The sequence below is a fragment of the Protopterus annectens genome, chromosome 10.part0 (assembly GCF_019279795.1).
Source record: "Protopterus annectens isolate FY-2018-M chromosome 10.part0, PAN1.0, whole genome shotgun sequence".
Lineage (NCBI taxonomy): Eukaryota > Metazoa > Chordata > Ceratodontiformes > Protopteridae > Protopterus > Protopterus annectens.
The window spans coordinates 1,671,123,771-1,671,144,427 of record NC_056744.1 but is presented as its reverse complement, the minus strand read 5'-3'; the positions used below and the strand labels follow the sequence as shown (position 1 = coordinate 1,671,144,427).

The following is a 20,657-nucleotide window of genomic DNA, read 5'->3' as shown; positions in this document are numbered from 1 at the left end:
CCCATTGTTAGGGAAAGACTATTGGATGTGCTCTCTGGATCTCTAAGACACCTACTACCATATAAAAATGGACAAGGCGTCAAGAAGATGTATGTGCTTCCGGCTGGGAGCCGGTCATTATCAGTTTCGTGCTCTGCCCTTTGGTCTCACCACAGCCCCCAGGGTGTTCACCAAATGCATGGCAGTAGTGACAGCTCACTTGAGACATCAGGGATTCCAGGTGTTTCCCTGTTTGGATGACTGGCTCCTGACCGCCCCCACCAAGCATCTACTCATCCAAATCAGGGACGCCACCATTCATCTTTGTGCTCAACTAGGGATCTCCATAAACTGGGAAAAATCTGTATTACTACCCTTGCAATCTATGATTTTTATAGGCGCAGAGGTAGACACAGGGGATATGACAGTTCGTCTCCCCGCCGAAAGAGCACAAAACCTCAACTCTCAAGTTCAGCATCTTCTTTCGCTTCAGAAAGTCAGAGCAAAAGGGGTTCTTAAACTTCTTGGTATGATGGCCTCAACCATTCTGTTAATAACATTTAGCCAGGTTGCACATGAGAATCCTCCAATGGCTCCTGTCTTCACAGTGGTTATTCCAATATCTACCGCTGAGTCACCCTATCCTGCTGACGGAATCATGCAAAAAGGACCTTCTTTGTTGGATAGCCCCTAACCACTTGTTCACGGGAGCTCCCTTCATTCCTGCCCAAACCATTGCCAGTGTGACCACGGATGCCTCCCCGGTCGAGTGGGGGGGGCATTATCTTGGCAGGACTGTGCACGGCGCATGGCAAGAACACGAGGCTCATCTGTATGTCAGTGTTCTGGAGATGAAGGCAATGCTTCTGACATTGCAAGCACTTCAGGACCTTCTTCCTCCAGGGACGATTGCGATACAGTCGGACAACATGTCAGTTGTGTGGTATATCAACAAACAGGGCGGTACCAGATCTTACCCACTCTGTCAAGAGGCCATGCGAGTTTGGGAATGGCCGATTTCTTCCCAGTGCTTTCTGGTGGCAATGCACATTCCAGGGACAACCAACGTGATAGCCAACAAGCTAAGCCGGGCAATCTTACCGCCTCATGAGTGGTCTCTGAAACGGGAAATAGTGGAACAGATTTTCCAGAGATGGGGACAGCCTTGCTGCAACCTTTTTGCCAGCCCAGTCAATGCCAAGTGCAGCAGCTATTTTTCCCTGATTCCCCCTCCGGGGGAAACACCCAGAGAAGCTCTGGTCCACGATTGGCCCACGAGGCTTCTGTATGCCTTTCCTCCATTCCCTCTTATCTCCAAAGTGATTCAGAAAGCCAATCGGCTGGGAAGCAAGTTGATCCTCATTGCTCCTTACTGGCCTTGTCTGGTCTGGTTCCCCTTCCGCGAGCCTCTTTTGGACGATCCTTGGATTCTGGACCCAGTTCCAGATCTATTGTCCCACATGTCGGGTTTGCTACATTCCGCTCCCCACACCCTCAAATTGACAGCATGGCTGCTCCAGTTCGATCTCTAGTCAGGCTTCATGATGTTTCTTCCTCAGTGTCACATATTCTCCTCAACCAGAAGGCTGTATGACAGTAAATGGAAGAGATTTTCTATTTGGGCACAGAAAATGAACGTGGATCCTTACACTGCTCCTATTCTCGCGATTCTGGAATTCCTTTCGGAGCTTTTTCAGCAGGGATCTGCTGCGGCCACCATTAAAGTACAGTTGGTGGCAATCTCTCATTTTTATTTAGAGTCCCCAAATGCCAACCTTATGTCTCACAAGCTATGCAAGACTTTCTTGAAAGGGGCCACTTTAGTGAGACCACCATTACAAGAACCTGTGGCTTCTTGGGACTTAAATTTTGTGTTGTCCAAGTTGACATCCCCTCCTTTTCAACCTTCTCACTCATCTTCTTTAAAATATTTGTCTTGGAAGACTGTGTTTTTAGTAGCCATTACGTCAGCCAGACGTGTATCTGAGCTACAAGTCCTGTCTATTAAGCCACCTTATTTAATCTTTCATAAAGACAGGGTATCTTTACGTACCAATCCTTCATTTGTTTCCAAAGTTTGTTCTAATGCCACCTTAAATCAGTCCATTGAGCTTCCAGTTTTCTTTTTCAATCACTGTAATGCAGCTGAATATCGTTTTCATCAGCTGGATGTTCATAGACAGCTACGTTTTTTATTTACAACGGACCAAAGAATTTTGGAAGTCAGACCAGTTATTCATTTATTTTTCCGACTCCAGATTGGGCTTACCAGTTTCTAAGGTGACATTGTCTAATTGGATTTCTAGTTGCATAGCCTTCATCTACGATTTGGAGGGCAGACCTTTACCCCACAGGATCAAGGCTCATTCTACCAGGTTTCTGTCTACCTCTGCAGCCTTTCAAGCCAGGGTGCCACTTGATCATATTTGTGCAGCAGCTACGTGGGCTACCCCTCACACCTTTATTATACATTATAAATTGGATTTGGCATCCAGGGGTAGAGCATCCTTTGGCTCCACGGTGCTCAGGAGTATTTTCCAATGAGCCACCCAAGAATAAGGCACTAGGGACGCTGTCCCATATGTAAAAATGAAGGTGAGATTGGACTACCTAACATAAAGAAGTTATGTATTCACCATAATGTTCCATGTTGGTAGTCCATCTCACCCGTCATTTTTACCAACCCGCCCTCCTGCCCCCATCCTGGAAGATCTGGAGTTAATAATTTGATTGTCTTGGTTGGTGACCCTTTAGTATTAGTTTGTTGGTTAGGGGGTTTTTCTGTTTCTAGCGAGCAGCAAACAAGATCTGGGGATTGCACTGGTGCACCATGGGATACCTGCTTAGCCACGAGCCAACCAGAAGTCTTCCAGCTTGTAAATCAGCCGAGTCGGAGCTGAGGTTTGGCTCCAAACCCCATATGTAAAAATGAAGGGTGAGATGGACTGCCAACATGGAACGTTATGGTGAGTACATAACTGCTTTTTCTCTAATTATTCTGCAGTATCTTTAGAGCATTAAATAATCCAGCAGCCACTTCACTATCAGTTAAGGGTTTAATCCAAAATTCCATTTAAAGTTTTACTGGTACATGCCCGGGGTGCTCCTTATTTATATATCATTTTTACTCTTCCTCTTGAATCAGTATTCTGTAGAATATACCAGAAACCTATTAACGACTGGTACAGAATTTGGTAATGTGTACACCTTAAGAACTTATTTCATCAACGATGCTTTAATTTTATAATATGTATATATTAACTTTTAGATTTTCAGTTAAATTTGGATAAGTCAACTTTATTTCCCTTCAGTTCAGATATTAATAGTTTTGGTTCAGTGGTTAATTTAAATAAGATTAAATGCCTTGATATTAAGTATAATCCAATTCTAATAATAAACTCCAAAAAACACCCATGTAGAATGCAAAATATGAGGAATAATGCGATCCGTTTCTCAAAAAATGTGGAAGAGACAGAGGAGTGTTTAAAGAACATAAAGATAAAAAAGGTTTAAACATGATTGAAGAGACTTCACATCAGTATGTATTTTAGTTGGAAGAAATGTGACAAGAGAAACAAAGCCAAATCCTTAAGAAAAGTGCTAAGATTGTTTAAGTTAGTGGGTTAGAGACTGCTTCAGCTACAGGGAAAGAGCAGGAACAGAATCTAGAGGCAGCAGCCTGTACTTTAAAACCCTCAATGAATGAAGGTGTTAATAACACAGATAAAAGTTTGTCCTTGGAGGAAATTGGTCTGACACAGATAATAAATTCAGTGGAAAAGTGCAGTGAGTTTAAGTTTTATATATATTATGTTTACCAGAGAAGATTCCGCTGGGGAATCCTTGGAAGAAAAGTTATGCAAAAGTAACAAGGTAATAGCATTTGGGAAGAAAAAAGCAGTTCCAAAAAATTCACTGACACGAAGAGAAAACAATGGACCAACAAAAATGCAGGCATACATGCAGTTAAATGATACTAAGAATGTTATCATTATTTCTGGTTCAGAAGTCACTAACAATAAACTTAATGTGTTGAGTTAGATTTTGATTTTTGTGCCAGCATATGTTCTTGATGACTATTTGTAGATGTTAGATTTGTATAGCTTTGAAAAGCTTATTAACTTAAAAGTGATGTTAAGTTATGAATAGAAAAAAATATTCCAAATATTTTACATTGCCATTACACCTTACTGTTCAATTATTTCAAACAATATGTGAAAGTGAAATAAGAAATTTAGATTTAGAAAAAGACAAGAAGTTTGATAATTTGAAAAGAAATTATAGATAGGCTTTGAACAGCTTGGAAGTTAACAAGGGAGGGGCCACAGTAGTTATGGAAGTAGACCAGTATAAAATTGTATTGGTTTGCATTTTTGGTGGAGCTACTTATAAAAATGTAAATAAAGTCTTTATTACAATTATTAATAACCATTATAAAGTGATGTTAGAAGACCTACTATGTAATAGTAACATCTCTGAAGAACTTTAATGATATTTTTAAATATCTCTTGCTAAGTGTCCTTATTTCTGTGGCATAACACTTGAAAACCCACCCTTTAGTCCATTTGTATCAGGAGGACCTGACTATATTACACAGCCTAGTTCTAACTTTTTAGATCACACATTGAAGCTGTTGATTCTGAAAAGACTAGGTTTTGCTTTAGATTCAGATGATGTCCTAAAAACTAAATGCAGTAGAATTAAAGGATGACAGTTATTTTATTACAGTAGATATAAATGCCTTGTATAGGACCATTTGCCATGAATAGGGTCTGCAGAAACTGAGATGGACATTATATAAATCTTCATCCTAACAAGAAGTCTTTATAGAAGTGATAATGTTAGCATAATGTGTAGTAAAAAAACACATGTTCAAGGAAGGTGAAGAATCTTTGCTGCAGATAAGGGGTACTGAAATGGGTACCTCTAAGGCACAGAGTTATTTATGTGCATACCTGGCATATAAGGAAGACTAACTCTTAAAGTGCCATGGCTTCAGTAATCTGATATTTCTGGACACTTTCATCCATCCATCATCAATACCTTTTCCCACTTTGCACACGGGGTCAGGGTGTCACTTTAACAGTTACAATCATCTTGAACCAAAGTTTACATCACCAGGTGGCTAGCCCTGCCGTGGTAGTTCATCCATACCACTCACTTGTGCACACAAACTCGCACCTACTGCCAATTTAGAGTGTCCATTCCACTTACTGCATGTCTTTGGAATGTGTCAGGAAAGGAGAGCACCTGTAGGAAACCCACATGACCGCAGAGAGGACGTGCAGACTCTGCACAGAAACCACCTTGGCTGAGAATCAAACCAGAAAAGCTCTTGCTGTGAGGCAACAATGCTAACCACTGCTCCACTGAGGCCAACCTATTTTTAGACACTTTACTGATGACATATTTACTGTTAAGGGAAAAATTGAGGAATTGGGCATCCTGTTACAAACTTGAAGGGGAATATTGGGCACCATTAACAAAAGATGTTAACATCAACAGCCATTTGACTAACTTTCTAGATGTTACTTGGATCCATGATATATGGCTAATAAAATTTATAAAAATAATCTATTGTCTTTTAAGATAATCATTCTTGCATTACTTAAATGTATATCCCAAAAGGGAAATTCATGATAACAGAAACACTACAGGCATATTATTGGCAGAAAAAGAAGTAGCTAATGAAGTCTCAGTTAAATAAAAGACAGTATATCCAGATGGCTTGTTAAATAATAAAGGAAGGTGAAGGATACCCTAAGGGAACATGTAATTAAGTAAATTCGAAAGATCAGCCCAGCAGGTTAAAAAGCACTAAAAACCTAGAAGAAACCTGCCAGTACATTTAAGTCCAATAAGGAACACTCCAACCTCCAGAAATAATAAGTAAATAAATAAGGTTTAATAAGAGAGTTAAGTGCCTTTGTCCTTAGTTTATGTAAGACTTCATCAGAACCACAAACTTAAATACAAATCCCCTTAAATATTCAAAAAGAAATCATATGACCATCTAACATAAACACCAAACCAATTCATAATTAAAATGTTCCCAGTACATTAAAGGCAAAGTACACTAAATCACATCAAAAGTTAAAAATCAAGCGAAGACTGAACAAAAACATACTCACAAATATAAAATAATAAATATAGTAAATACATCACTAAACACTTGTAAAAATATTTAAAAATTATTGTTGAAAAAATGCTAATAGGGGCCAAAAAAAGAAAATAAATATATATATTCATAAAAACTAAGTTTGAAATGGTTAAATAGTTATACAGCATTTAAATCACAAGAATTTAAAGCTTGGCCACCCTAAGCTTTAGGACACTAATTATGGAGACACAGTCAGTCATTCATTCCAGGAGGTTTGTGAGCCATTAGTCTTAGCTGCCACTGTAATTCTATGTGTTCAACTAAACATGTAATTAAACATTTGAGAAACAAAGTTATAATGAGAAGTGAGAAGTCAGCATATAAGAAGAATTAAAATTCATGAGGAACTGTAGAGATGTTAAGCTGTGTTATGCAGTTTGGACTGCACAGTTGAGTAAGGAAAACAATAATAACCGGGACATTTTACTGTCATATGATGAGTTTAAAAAATTAATTACTTCAAAGTCACTATTTTCATATAGAAGGGTACGCAATCTAAAGGAACTATTTAAATGAAATATTAGTAATAATAGGGATAGAAGGGGTATGTGCTAATGTAATTGGGTGTACAATGTATGGATATATGGAAATTGGAAATTCTTTTATTCATTATATTCTGTAACATGTGAGGCAGAGGAGCTGGTTTACTTAGTAAAATGTAGGGGTTGCATTTTTCTGTGTGTAGGGAATACAGGACACAGTTTTAACTAATTGCATCCGAGTGACACCTCCAGGTGCATCTGTAGTTAACTCGTACTAATGCCTTCAGAAGGTATGCAAAGTACTTCAGAATATACAAGTGGGTTCCATTTATTGGACCAGCCTGTGTCCTCAGTTTGATACTGAGTAAATTCATCAATTAGCTTTTCAGTCTCGGCATTGTTTCTACAGACACTTACACAGAAAGCAACATCCCTGACAAGTCTGGAAGATATGTCTAATTTCCTTGCAAGGTTAATAAGAGCTGGATCATCTTCAGTAAATAGTCTGAAAAGGAAAGTTGTTAAGTATTTTTTTGCACCACTGCAACAAAAAAGTTGTGACTTTTTTGAAAAACTTAATTTTAGCCACTTTCCTAGCAATATATTCTGCATGTCTACTCATGTACTGTTTGAGCTTCAAACCAATCCACAGCTGACCATTTGGAAGAGCTACTATTACCCATGATAGCCATGTCATTATCTTTGATAAAAAGATGGCGGCAGCAGGTCTCAGGAGTCTGCCAGCATGTACTGCTGCTGTAATCTATGAACACTGACCAGCAGTGTCAGTCACTGACTTTCATGGCTCTGAAGTTGTATGTTGAACTTGAGTAAATGTTCCAGTACATACTTCAGAAACATAAAAATCATACACAACTTGTGACACTGCAGGTTGTCAGAAATCAGCTTAATTTTAGCAGATTGTGCCTCTACAGACATGTATGAAAAATATGACTTTAGGACTCTCCACATGTCCAGGGTTCTGATAATGAACTTTTCAGGACTCTACAATCTAGTTGGTACATGCCTAATAACCTTGACATCAATGCATCAAGTAATGCTTGCCCATTCATTGTTACATATTCTGGAATATGGAGGAACTGAATTAGAGTTTTGCAAGCATTTTCATCTAGATAACCCACAAGGATCACTAAAATGTTGTCATCGGACATGTTTGTGCTTTGGTCCATATACATACAGAAGGGTGATTTCTGTCAATTGGCAGCAGCTTTGTTCTGATAACAAGCCCCCAGAATATCCCTTGCAATGCAGGCTGTCTTTGTTGCTCCCCATGTCATTTTTATTAGAATGTCTTGATCCTCTCCATACTTTTTCATATGTTTAATGATGTGTTTTGCAGCAAATTATTAAGCTGTGTTCATCAAGGAATTACACAAAAGCAACATCTGCTTTCATAATTTTTGTACTTGCCAAACTGTAACATGCAAAGAAATCTGCCATTGCCCATCCAGCTGCATGTTTAGAAGTCTTTTGGTGTTTCTCACTGTTGGCATGTTGCTGCACATCATGTGATCCAACATGATGAATGGTAAAATCCGTGACCCAGGTCTTACAGAATGCATAGTTAACAGTAAGCCGAGTAACAGAAAGCCAAGCAAAAGCACTTGCCCTGCTTGCTTGAAAATCTGTGCATCATCTGATGTTCCTTGGAGTGCCATCTGCATCTTGGTCCCCATCCTGATCCAGGCAGTCTGTATCTAGCAGGTCTGTAAAAAAGTCATTAATGGTCAAACAATATAAAACTATGAAGACAGAAATCTCAAACATAATGAAAAAGAATATTTGGTAACAGCTAATATAACGTAGCTGTTAAGTTCAGGGCTTTGTTTTACTGTCTTAACCCACCAGATGTGCAGTAGCAAGTGCCGCCCAAACCCTGCCCAATAGAACCAGGTGACGTTTTATTAAATGCAGGAATTAACATTTTGATGTTTTACTCGTCCACATGAATATTATCCAGGATTTTCAACATTTGTAAGTACTGTACTAGAAGCCTGATATATAAAGTTGTTATATGTTATGGAAATAGGGTCATAGGTACTAAATATGCAGTCCAGTCAGGAAACCAGTATAGCTCAGTTTTTTCCATTGTGCCATATCTGACTATTTAGGTTGCTCAGAGTCCCCTTCCCAAGTAGGCAATGGAGGCTGGCTGCATCAAAACTTTCCCCTGCTGTATAAGCACACCTGCCAACTGTCCCCAATTTTGGCTCATGTTTTCAACTGTGTCCCTCTTAATCCCTCCTAAAATTGGTGACTTTTGCACAAAAAGAAAATGACTTGCGCTTAATAACTAATAATAATAATTAGTTATACATGTCTTTTACTTCAGAAAATGCATAGTAAATCACAGCATCTTATTCTGTCAGTGTCTCATGTTAAAAGTACTGTTAAAAGATAAAATCTTGTGTACCTGGTTGTCCTTTATTTCTGGATAAAAAAAGAAACGTACCAAAAGTATAAGACCAAAGTCTGGACATTCTCCAAATATCTGTACAGATGAGAGGTGTGACTAAGAACTCTATTGCTTTCCAAAATGAGTTGTAATGGGAACTGATCACACTTAATTACAATGGGAATTTCAGCAACTCCAATCTAAACACTAAACCACAGATCAGTTTGTTAAAGGTAGAACAGCAAATTATACTTATTGATATACTTTAAAAAAAAGCTTAAATTATAGAGTAATGCTTTGAGTTTGCTGACTCACTCTTATGGTTCACTGAGACTAGAACTTGCTGGAAAGATTTGGGGTTTACCCAGTAAGTACTGCAGGGGTTACAGTTGCTGCCATGTGCTTGGGTCTATTTCATTTAACCACATGCTGCATACTGTCAGCAAGAGTTCTAGAAGTTACTGGAAGCATGCATTTCTCATTTGTAAGTATATCTGTGTGTTTTTCTGTGAGCTCGTATATCTGACAATTTTCAATGGCCTTATTTATAGTTGAATCACTGTCATGAAGCAAAATCTTTCTCATAGCATCATCCTTAATACCACACACACGTCTGTGTTTTATCAGCTCATCCCCTAAATCACCAAGTCTGCACATTTTAGCCTTATTTCTCAAATCAGTTATATATGCTGCAAATGTTTCACCAGGCTGTTGATCCCTTGTGTAAAATAAGTGCCTTTCCATTGTAATGTTTGTCTGGGGGTAACACATTTATCTAAATTTATGTTTTAAGCACTCAGGGCCCTCTCTTGACTTAGCCGGAACAACAATATGAGAGTTTCCCCCTCTCCTGCAAAGATAGCAGGTGCATACACAAATGAACACTCTCTTTCAATGGCTTCTGACCCAGCTAAATTGAGTTGAATAAATGCCTTTATATGGTCATCTTTTATCAGAAAATGCAGCCTGTATAAAAATGTACTCTTGCTCAAACACTCTCCAGTTCTCTGCAATATTATTGTCAAACACAAGGGCACTGGGTTTTCGAAATCCATCTGCCATGCCAGCAAAGTATGCACAAACACACTGAAAATATGGCCCTTGTAATTATGTATGAACAAGCTGTGCTGTGAGAGCTCGTAATAACATTCAAATGCACAATAAACTCTTTGAAATTCTGTACTTTGTGAAATATGCTCTGAAATGGCTGTATCATGTGAAATAACTTTACTGTAATACTGCACAAACATACGAACCCTTCATATACTTCTGATAACTCAGATATCTTTAATTAATTTGAAAAATATGTACTTAGCAAAAACACGGTCATTTCCTTTTATTGTATTTGTTTTATGCAATTTAGACTTAATTTCGAACATCTTCCATAGTAATTTTGAATATTTTTTTATCAGTATCTGACATTTTGATTTATTTAAGTATCGTTTAAAGTGTTCTGTATGCTTCGTTTCATATTTTGCGAATAATAAATTATTTGAGAAAGTTTTACTATGAGCTTCATTTCTGACCTGTTTTGAGAATTAGCAAGCAAAAGCACCAAGCCAAACTGACCCAAGCATGGAGGTTTTATTGTAGGAATAGAGAAACACATAGACCACATAAACGCTCCAAACGCTCTGCGTTTTTGTATAAAACTTCATCAGATGTAAATCCATTCATATTACAAGTGAATGTATATAGTTACCTTATCACAAATTATCCAATAGCTATACAACACTAATTAATTATTAAAATCCTGCTTTAAAATCATTGTTAAAACACATAATACATAAAAGAGTAAATAAACCAACACATTGAATCAGTAAATAAATGTGGAACCATAATTAAAATAAATTATACAAAATACACTTGTTTTAAAGTATTTTAAATATTTAAAATATTTAAGATATATAAAAATATTAACATTTTGCTTGTAATCTTCCATAATAATCAATGACAATATTACCATCTTGTGGAAAATTTGAAAAATACTTAACTCAACCCGGAAATAAAAACAAAAATAAAAAATAAGAAACAAGTAAGACATTCAAAAAATAAAAAAATAGGTTGGACAGTCCAAAAAAATCAGTTAGCCTAAAGTTGGAAACAGTTAACCTAGGAATAAAAAACAGTAACCTAAAAAAAATCAGTAACCTAAGAATACAAATTATACAGTTTTGTTGACCCCATTTTAAGCACTGGGGCTAGGGAAACATTTTCATTGAAATCTGGGGTTTATTTTACTCTAAAATGAGCTGCCAGTACATCTCCCTATACTTTATACGAGCCTCCCATAAATCACCCCTGACGTCCACTGGGATTTCCTCCAAGACAAAAAAATAGAAATTTTGCCCTGGGGCAGTCTACACTATGTTGGTATAAGGCATTCCTGTTGTTTTTGTTTTTTATGTCTTTCATATGCTTAGGCTCACAAGTACTATAGTACTTGTTTTACCAGAAATAAGTCTTTTCCTAGCCTCCAGATTAACTTTACCATCATGTTTAACATAGGAACATTGGAAACATTAACCACATTTAAATGTACCAAATTTATCACGATTTGAAACTTCATAAGTTTTTTGTTCCATCATTTCCTTCAAATTCTGTCCCTTCCTAAATATACATTTAAAAGGAACGTTGGTCGGGTCATTAAGATCTGTTAAACTGGAGAATCTATTCCATTCCTTCTCCAAAACTTTTTTAACATAGGCATCACCATTAAGTTCAGTTACAAAAGCACACTCAAAATTACCAGACCGACTTATATTTTCTGAATCCTCAGCTCCTATAGCAAAGTCTTTACCTAAAATGGAGTAAACTTGCCGTTATGACCCTGTTTCACCTCATGGTATATATGGTCTATTAAATGAGTCAGATAACCCCTATCCTTAAACATCTTTGTAAGTAACTGGCATGGAAATTCAAAGTCCCCATCATCAGAGGTCATCCTGTTAATCCTGACCAAGTGACCCTTTACAATCTTATTTTTTTGTGTTAATGCATAGGCACTATGAAAATGAAGGAAAGAATTGGATTTAGTCTCCTTCCTAAACACTTCAGATTTGTAAGTACCATTGTACTTATCAATGGCATTGTCCAAGTATTCCAATCTTGAACAACTGACCTTACTCATAAATTTCAAAAAGCTAGTTGTACTAGAGATATAATCCATAAATTCATAAAATCTTAAGTCCAGTGTCCACCCAAAAAATCACGATGTCATTGAGGAAACATTTATAAAGCACCCATGAGTCTTTGAATGGTGAATTAAAAATAAATTTACATTCCCAGACCATCAGCACAATGTTGACATATATGGGAGCACACCTAGCTCCCATAGCTACACCACTAATTTGTTGGAAAAATTCACCTTCAAAGAACACAAAATTGATCTTTAGGACAATTTCCATCAAAACCAGACACACACGAAATTTGTTAAAACTCAGACCCTGGAACTCACTAATGGCTTCCTCAAACCATGTCATCCCCACATCATGGGGTATACAGCCAAAAAGGTCCACATAAATTGTAAGAAACAACACATGGTTGCCATATAAGTCATTCTTAACACACTTCAGGAAATCCCAAGACTCTTTTCAAACATTTTTATCGTCCCTTGGGATTGCCTTCAATTTTATGTCCAAATATCTAGCCAAAGATGCTATAATAGAGCCCTCAGCTGAAACTATGGGCCTTAAAGATGGAGCCAACATATTTTTGTGCACCTTTGGAATTCCAAAGATGGATGGGACCTGTGGCCTATCATTGTGTAAGAAACTGTGTGTAACCTGATCAATCAAACCTTCCAACAATTCGTCATCCAACATCAAATTTTTTGCTGTGCCATGTTAATTTTATTTCTAGATACTCTAATGTATTTGTTTGAATCGTTCAAAAGTTCCATCATTTTAGCTTCATAAGTAATGGAACTCATGAGGATCGTATCCCCACCCTCATCAGGTTTCATAACCCTCAAGTATTTGTTACCCCTGATCTGTCTCAATAAATCATTCCATTCTTTAGTTAAATTAGGGGAAAACTTGTTCTTTAATATCCCTTTTCTAAGCTCACTCTCAACAAATAATTAGAAATTCTTGATTTGGGGGTGTAAAGGGGGGTTAAAGGTACTCTTCCTCTTTAATACATCCGTACTCACTTGTTCATCTTTCTGTCCAAGAATAACTTTTAAATTAATTTTCCTCAAAACAATTTCAGGTCAATAATCACCTTAGAAATATCAAACTTGCATTTGGGAATAAAGGTGAACCCATTAGAAAATAGAGAAAAATATGACGGGTTCAAATCTAGGTCACTGTAATTAAAAATAACCTTCCCAGGTAAATTTTGGCCCATCATTGGTCAAGTTGTTACAAGGTACTTTGTCTATGAACGAATTCTCACTTAGTAATACCTCACGGTTCCCCTCCCCCTGCCCCCCCTGAAACCTTGATAAGTCTGAGGATAAACCTTGTCCTTCATTCTCTCTGATCTCCAGAGGGGCAGTTGATCTGATGAAGTTTTATACGAAAATGCAGAGTGTTTGGATCGTTTATGTGGTCTATGTGTTTCTGTTCCTACAATAAAACCTCCTGCTTGGATCAGTTTAGCTTGGTGCTTTTGCTTACTGGTGACTGTTTTTACCAAGTTTATTCTCCTTTTTGAATTGGTTATTGGCACCGCGGTGGTGCAGTGGTTAGCATTGTTGCCTCACAGCAAGAGGTTCTCCCGTTTGATTCTCAGCTGGAGCACCTTCTGTGTGGAGTCTGCATGTCCTCCCCGAGGTTGAGTGATGCTAAAGACATGCAGGTAAGTGCGAGCACGAATGGCCTTGCCTTCGTTGAAGGTTGGGCGTCTGGCTGGCACCTCGGCACCGCAAAAATCCACTGCCAATCATGAGCGGACCAGAGGTCCGCTGTGGCTACCCCTATCCAGGAAAAGCCGAAAGACTTTTTATTGGCATGTTTTGTGAGTTATACATGCAGTAGGGATGGTCCACTCCTATATATTCCTCCAATACCAACCGGATGCCTCTTGGACTCAGACTGGAGAAACTGGAACTCTTTCTGGCAACAAGTTGTTTTAGCCATACCTCTTCTGATACCATGTCAGTCATCCCTCTGTAACATAGTTGACGAACAGATGGGGTAGTTCATTTAGATACTTTATTACATAGAAACACATGAGGATAGATCGCAGCATCACTTACTACAAAATGGCAGTCAGGCTCGCAAGTGCTCGGTATTTATACGCTTGTGCAAGCCCTTAGATAGCTTCTTAAAGATACATACACACACATTGATCTACACACATCATGTTACTTAATAGAATTCTCGCATTCTAATCCATCCCTAATACACTTGCAATTAACTGCCATTAACCTTGACATCACATTTTGACGTCTTACCCAGTGAATTGCTTACCTAACTGCAGTAATATCTTCCAATGTTACTTAGCTCTCTGATGGTTTCCTGTAGTAACCAATTCATAATGTCCACTTTGTGTTAAGTTCATGTCCCACAGCTTCCCTTTGTACCCGTTTTTGTATCGATCACATTCTGTTCTTACTTATCTCCCCTCTAAACTCCTTCTCGCCTACAACCACACTATAACTCACTGCTGTGCCTCTGTCAGTATCACAATATTCTTTCCATTGTCCTTTATTATCATATAAGTTATTTAGTTCTTAGGTTCGGTCTCTTCTTTCCTAGTTTCCTTCACTTACTACGCACGGTGCCTTCTTTTCACTGTGCATAAACTCATTTGCCTCTATCTGTGTCTTTTGCCTCCTTCCTAATATCTGTTTAATACAACCTCATTATTTCCTTTACTTGTTTCTGCTCTACTCTACTTTCTGTTTACCTGAAATGTATCCAGCAGTGCTATGGCAGTTTATGTATATCTGTGACATAAAAAGTGGTCTGCAGACCAGTGCCATCCTTGTGAACTGTTTCTTACCAGTTTGGTGGGCCATTTTTTATATTTTACTTGTACTTAAATTTTCAAAGTAAAGAAATGCAGAATATAAATGGCACATAGAGCTCATTAACGAGGATTCTGGCACCAAATGGGGGAGTTGGCTTATTTATTATTGTAATATTTGAGAGGCCAGTGCACTTAACCAATCAATTTTACATCTTTGTGGCCCTTGCTGAAGCAGAAAGCCTGCACATATAAAAGAGGGAATGGATAGTCACTGACTGGCTGAAGAAACAGCTACTGGAGTGTGAGGTTAAGTTTTGTTTTTAATTATTATCAATGGTGCATTTACCTGGGGAGATAAGATCTTCAAAAATGTGACTTTTTCTGCCAAATCAGTAAGTACTGCAGTCAGTAAATAATGAGAGACATTTGATTTTCAAAGCTCATATCCTTCAGAAAATGCAACAAAAAGCCTTTTCTAGCAACTTTTTAAATGCACATTATTGAGCTAAGGGGTTGAGGGGGCAAATAAGTTTTGTATTGGGTTGCCCTGTATGGTTTGATCATCAGAAAGCTAAAATATGATTTTAGATCATTATTTTTTTTGCATTTATTTGATTGCAAGCAGATATTTGTGGTGTATACAGTCATATAAGTGGCCATAATTTCATGGTTGTGTGCTTTCATGTGTATGTGTGGGTGTGTTTGCTTTTGACAGGGAAGTTGTTCTCAGCCGTCTATGATCATAACTTTTTTTTTGGGTGTTTCTCACAAGATTTGCAGTTTTCTGTCAAATTATTGTAGATTGCAGTAAAAAAAGAATGACAGAAATGCATTTCAGAGTACCTCCAGAAAATATTACAAATATCAGTCCTTTTATTGTAACAACTTTCTAAGAATATAAGAGCAGTATTTAAAATCTGTCCATGATCTGAGTCTTTGTCCCTGATTGTTTTGGGAGTAGGAGTGAGGAGATGTATTGTATGACAGCAAAAACTTTAAATATATGATTGTGGCCATTTGTTATTTCACTTTAATCCGAATCTAACACTAGATGGGTGCATAAGTCATGACTATTATTTTCAGGGGTAGGGAGGCAGGCAATATTTCCAAGTATACCCTTTTTTTGTATCTTTGTAATCATCTGTTTTTGTCAGCTTTGAATATTAAAGCTTGGGTGCAACTTATTTCTTCATTGAACGAAAATGTATTTTCTCAATCAAGATTTTTTGTTAAGAACATCACTGGATCAAAATGTCGGGGAAAAAAGTCTGAAAAGTTCTCAGACAATCTAGAACCAAATGGCTTCTAGGATAATAGTGGGCCCCAAAACCAGCGGCTTAATTCAGTTGTTTCAGTGCATGTCACCTGGTGGCATGGTTTCATCAGTGTCTGTCTTTAAGTACTGTACCACTGTCTGTTTATTGCCATTGTTTTACAGAAGTACCAGTTCATAATGGGTCAGAAATAAAAAAAAATGGTCCTTCACCACAGAGAAGCACTGGTAAATAGCACTGACAAGTAAAGGTTAATAACACCTCTATACTGTCCAGTGCCTCTGTTGTGCCTAACATGCTTTGATTGTGTCTGTACTATTGTTTAGAACCTATAGTGATAAATATGTGCGTGTGTGTTACCCTAAAAAAAAAGACTTGTTCATTTAGGACACTGTGGTTAATAAAGTAAAATAAATTAGTATTATGTTATATACTTAATTCAGCTTTTATTTTTTAGGATACAAAATTGCCCAAAAGAAGTTATTGGAACTATTCAAAGCAGATGATGAACTGTCAAAGGATGTTTTAAAGAGAACCAGTACAACAAAACAGAAGAATAATCTTGACGATAACTTCCACAGTAAGGATGCAACGTACTGCTCTTTTTGCATGATTTTTTTTTAAATTTTATTGTTTGTTTTTGCTGATGATACAAATGTAGAAAAGTAAGGACAATGCATAGAGGTTTAAATGTTGCGAGATACCAAGGAATTGATAAAACAAGAAAGCAATGATAAGTTAGTGTCTAGTGTGGAATGCTTGCAGGTCTTTTTTAGAGAAAAATTATCACAGTGGTAGAATACTGCATAAGACATTGACATTACAGGAAAGTCCACTCTTTTTATGTTTTAAATAAAATGTAGTAAAATGCGGAATCTGGACTGTTTGAACAATCATAAAACAAGATTTTTTCATGGGATTTAACACATGGGATCACTGAATCTTCAAAATTTGCATCTGTTAATTATCATTGGATTATGTGACATCTAGTCAGATGACACTGAAATCTTGGTTGTCTGTCTGGGAACTTCACTGGGCAACCAGATAAATTGAAACATTTAATGAACTCAAACTGATCCTTATTTTGAAACTGCGTAAGTCCCAGTTTTACTAAATTATATACTGATACATTACAAGTTCATAGGTTCATAGGTAGGTACTAGGCTATCGGCCCAAGGGCCTATGCAAGCCTAGCCAACAAGGTTCCCTGGCTTACGCCACCCAAGAAAGTTATTTTCCTGTGCCACTGTTGAGCAGACACACAGAAGTGATCCCTGGGGTGTATTTCCTATTTTCCATCCACTCATCAAGATTTTTCTTGAAGACTGCTAATGAAGAACTTTGCTTGACATAGATGGGTAGCCTGTTCCAGAGTATGGGAAGTCTCTGGGACAGGAATCTATCCCTCCAGCATGTCCTGTTTATTGTGGTGACAAGGTTTAGGTCTCTAGAGCATGTAGCTCGGAGGAATTGGGATTTCTTTAGGTGTAGCATGTCCATCAGCTCTGGGTTTGACATAGCTTTATATGTTAGGCAGAGATCACCTCGGAGTAGGCGATATGCCATGGAGTAAAGCTGGAGTTTTTTGAGGCGGTCAGTGTAGGGCATTTGTTTGAGGCCAGTAATCCTCTTTGTAAGGTACTTCTGTGGCCTTTCCAGCTGCTGCAGATGTCTTGTGAGGTACATTCCAAAAGGGGCGTTGTACTCTGTAATGGGTCTAATGAGTGTTGAGTAGAGGGGAACAATGACCTCTTTTTTTCCTGGATGAGAACCCTTTTATGATGAGGTGTGCCACATAGAAGGACTTCCTGACTACTTTGGTGATGTGACTATCAAAGGAGAGACTACTGATCACCTGGGTCCCAAGGTCTCTTATCGCACATTCGGTGTTAAGTAGATTGCTGCCTGTGTGGTAGTCCATGGGTACAGAGCTTTTACCAAAGGGGATGACACTGCACTTTTTGGCATTGAGCTTGATGCCATGGCTCTGACACCAGGCATCTGTCTCAGCGAGGCCCTTCTGTAGGATGTCCACATCATTTGGGGACCTGACTATGGCTCCTAGTTTGCAGTCATCTGCGAACTTCATTAGCCAGAGGCCTTCTCTGTTAGCCTGTACTTCACAGAAGTAGATAACAAACAGGAGAGGTCCCAGGACGGAACCCTGTGGTACTCCACTTGTCACTGATTTGAGGTCAGATTTGGAGTCTGCAACTTTTACAGTGTGGGTTCTGTCAGTGAGTCAGTTGGCAACCCATCTTGTGACATAGGGATTTATACCTAGTTTAGTGAGTTTAGCTATAATTTCAGAATGGGGGACGGTGTCAAAAGCCTTGGCGAGGTCAAGATAGGCTGTGTGAACCACCTTACCCTCATCTACAGCTTTGGTGACTGCCTCAAAGAAGTCGACCAGGTTCAGGAGGCATGATCTGGCTTTCACAAACCCAAACTGGGTGGGATCCAGAGTTTGGAGGTTACCAATGTCTTTGTTTATGAGTTCCATGATGATACATTCCATGGACTTGCAGACCAGGCTCGTCAGGCTAATAGTTCGATAGTTCCTGGGATCAGTGGCGGCTCCCCCTTTGTGGAGTGGGATAACTGTTGCTGTGCGCCATTCAGTGGGCACAAAGCCTGATGTGAGGCTATTATTGAACATGGTGCTTAAGTGGGGAGCCAGTTTGTTCTGAAGTTCATGTAAAACGCAGCCTGGGATGTTGTCCGGTCCCATGGATGCTGTGTTTTTGGCTTTGGAGAGTGCAGCTTTTACCTGCGTAGTTGTGATTGCAGGGACCTTGTATTCTTCCTGTATAGATATGGGCCCTTTAGGGGGTGAGGGGGGGTAAAGTTAGCACTGAACATATCTGCCAGGATGTTGGCAATATCATTTGGTTCTGTAATTTTTGTGCCTTTGTGCTGTAACTCACAGCAGATCTGGGTGTTGCCATCGAGATTCTTGACATAGCTATAGAATGCTTTGTAGTTGTTCTTAGAATTAGTGGTGATTTTGTTTTCGTAGCTAGCTTTGCTGAGGACACTGCTCTCTCAAGATATCCATGATCAGGAGAACCATATGTGCTATATCAGCAGGAAGCTGAGAAATATAGAAAGGAGATACTGTGCTATTGAAATAAAGTATTGCAATTTAATGGACCTTTTAGGCTTTTATTTATTATTTAATATTTGTTTACTGGGAAAGTCCGACTTGGAATGAGCCAATTTTCAGTGGAGGGCCAGGGAGAATTGTTCCAGAAGCATGTCTTTGTAATGTGGGAGGAAACCCACATGAACACAGGGAGGACATGCAGACTGCACACAGAAGGCACCCCAGCCAAGAATCTAACCAGAGAACCTCTTGCTGTGAGGCAGCAATGCAAACCACTGCACCACTGCTTTGAAACACTATCTGTTAGGGAAGTACTTGAGAATGGTAATAGATCCTTCCCCTTTGTAGACTTTAAGTAACAAATTGATGGGAGTACAAGGTAATGCTAGAGAACACTGTCCTTTCATCCCTTTCAATTTACTTTGACCTACAGACCTGCCATAGTCAACAGACATGTTAAGGGATTGTCCACAAGGCCTACAACACAACATCATGATTCGAAAACCCCTGGTTTTATGCCAGGAGGGAGTAGTTGTAACATGTTGAGTGTGGTAAATATGACTGTGCCTTTAAATCTGTTCTCAGACTGTATGAGTTTGGGAACATTCTCACAGCTGTTAGCTAAATCACAATGTTTTAATTGCCAGTTACTGTAGAATTAAAAGTAAGTAGCCTGGAGGCCTAAAATCAGGAAGTTAGTTCCTCATTGAAGGACTATTGGGTTCAGCAATACAATTCTGAGACAATGTTATTAGTTACAGCATGGGTAACACAGCTGAAGACAGAGAAATGAGACTCCAACCTAAATATTTATTATTTTTATTATTTATTTTATTTCCAGTTTGATGACCGGGGAGGTTCACTGGGTACAAGGAGCCCATTTTCAGTGGAGGCCCTGGGATAAAAGCTCCATATTACATAGTAAAACCAAGCAAAGTATAATATTACATAATAAAACTAAGCAATGAATAATAGCAAAATTGAAGAATTTGGATTACACACTAGATTAGAGACAAGTTGTCAACAGAATTTATTATACAATATTTACATGTTAAAGTAAGTCTAATATTTTATGGAGTCCTGCAAAGCATTTTACAAGCTAAAATTAATGTAGTATTCAATAGTGTTCTGTGATTAATCTCAGAGAAAAGATACCCTTTAGCTCCAATTGGCAATGACATACAACTTCTTGTTGCTTGTTTTTATTTTATTTTATTTCCTTTTGGTAACTAGTTAAGTGGACTATCGACAGACTGTTTTCAGTCATAACCCAGGTCCATTGGACAGAGGTTCAATTGTCAAAGAATTTAATCATGGTTTT

General features: G+C 38.2%; 1 protein-coding gene across 1 annotated transcript in view; it reads left to right on the top strand.

Moving 5' to 3' along the window:
- The window catches only part of LOC122813884 (zinc finger protein 436-like), a 201,498-nt gene that overhangs the window by 167,613 nt on the left and 13,228 nt on the right, over positions 1-20,657 (top strand). The window contains exon 5 of the mRNA XM_044086424.1: positions 16,688-16,810. Coding sequence (XP_043942359.1) covers positions 16,688-16,810 — 123 coding nt within the window. The remainder of the gene's footprint in view (positions 1-16,687; positions 16,811-20,657) is intronic.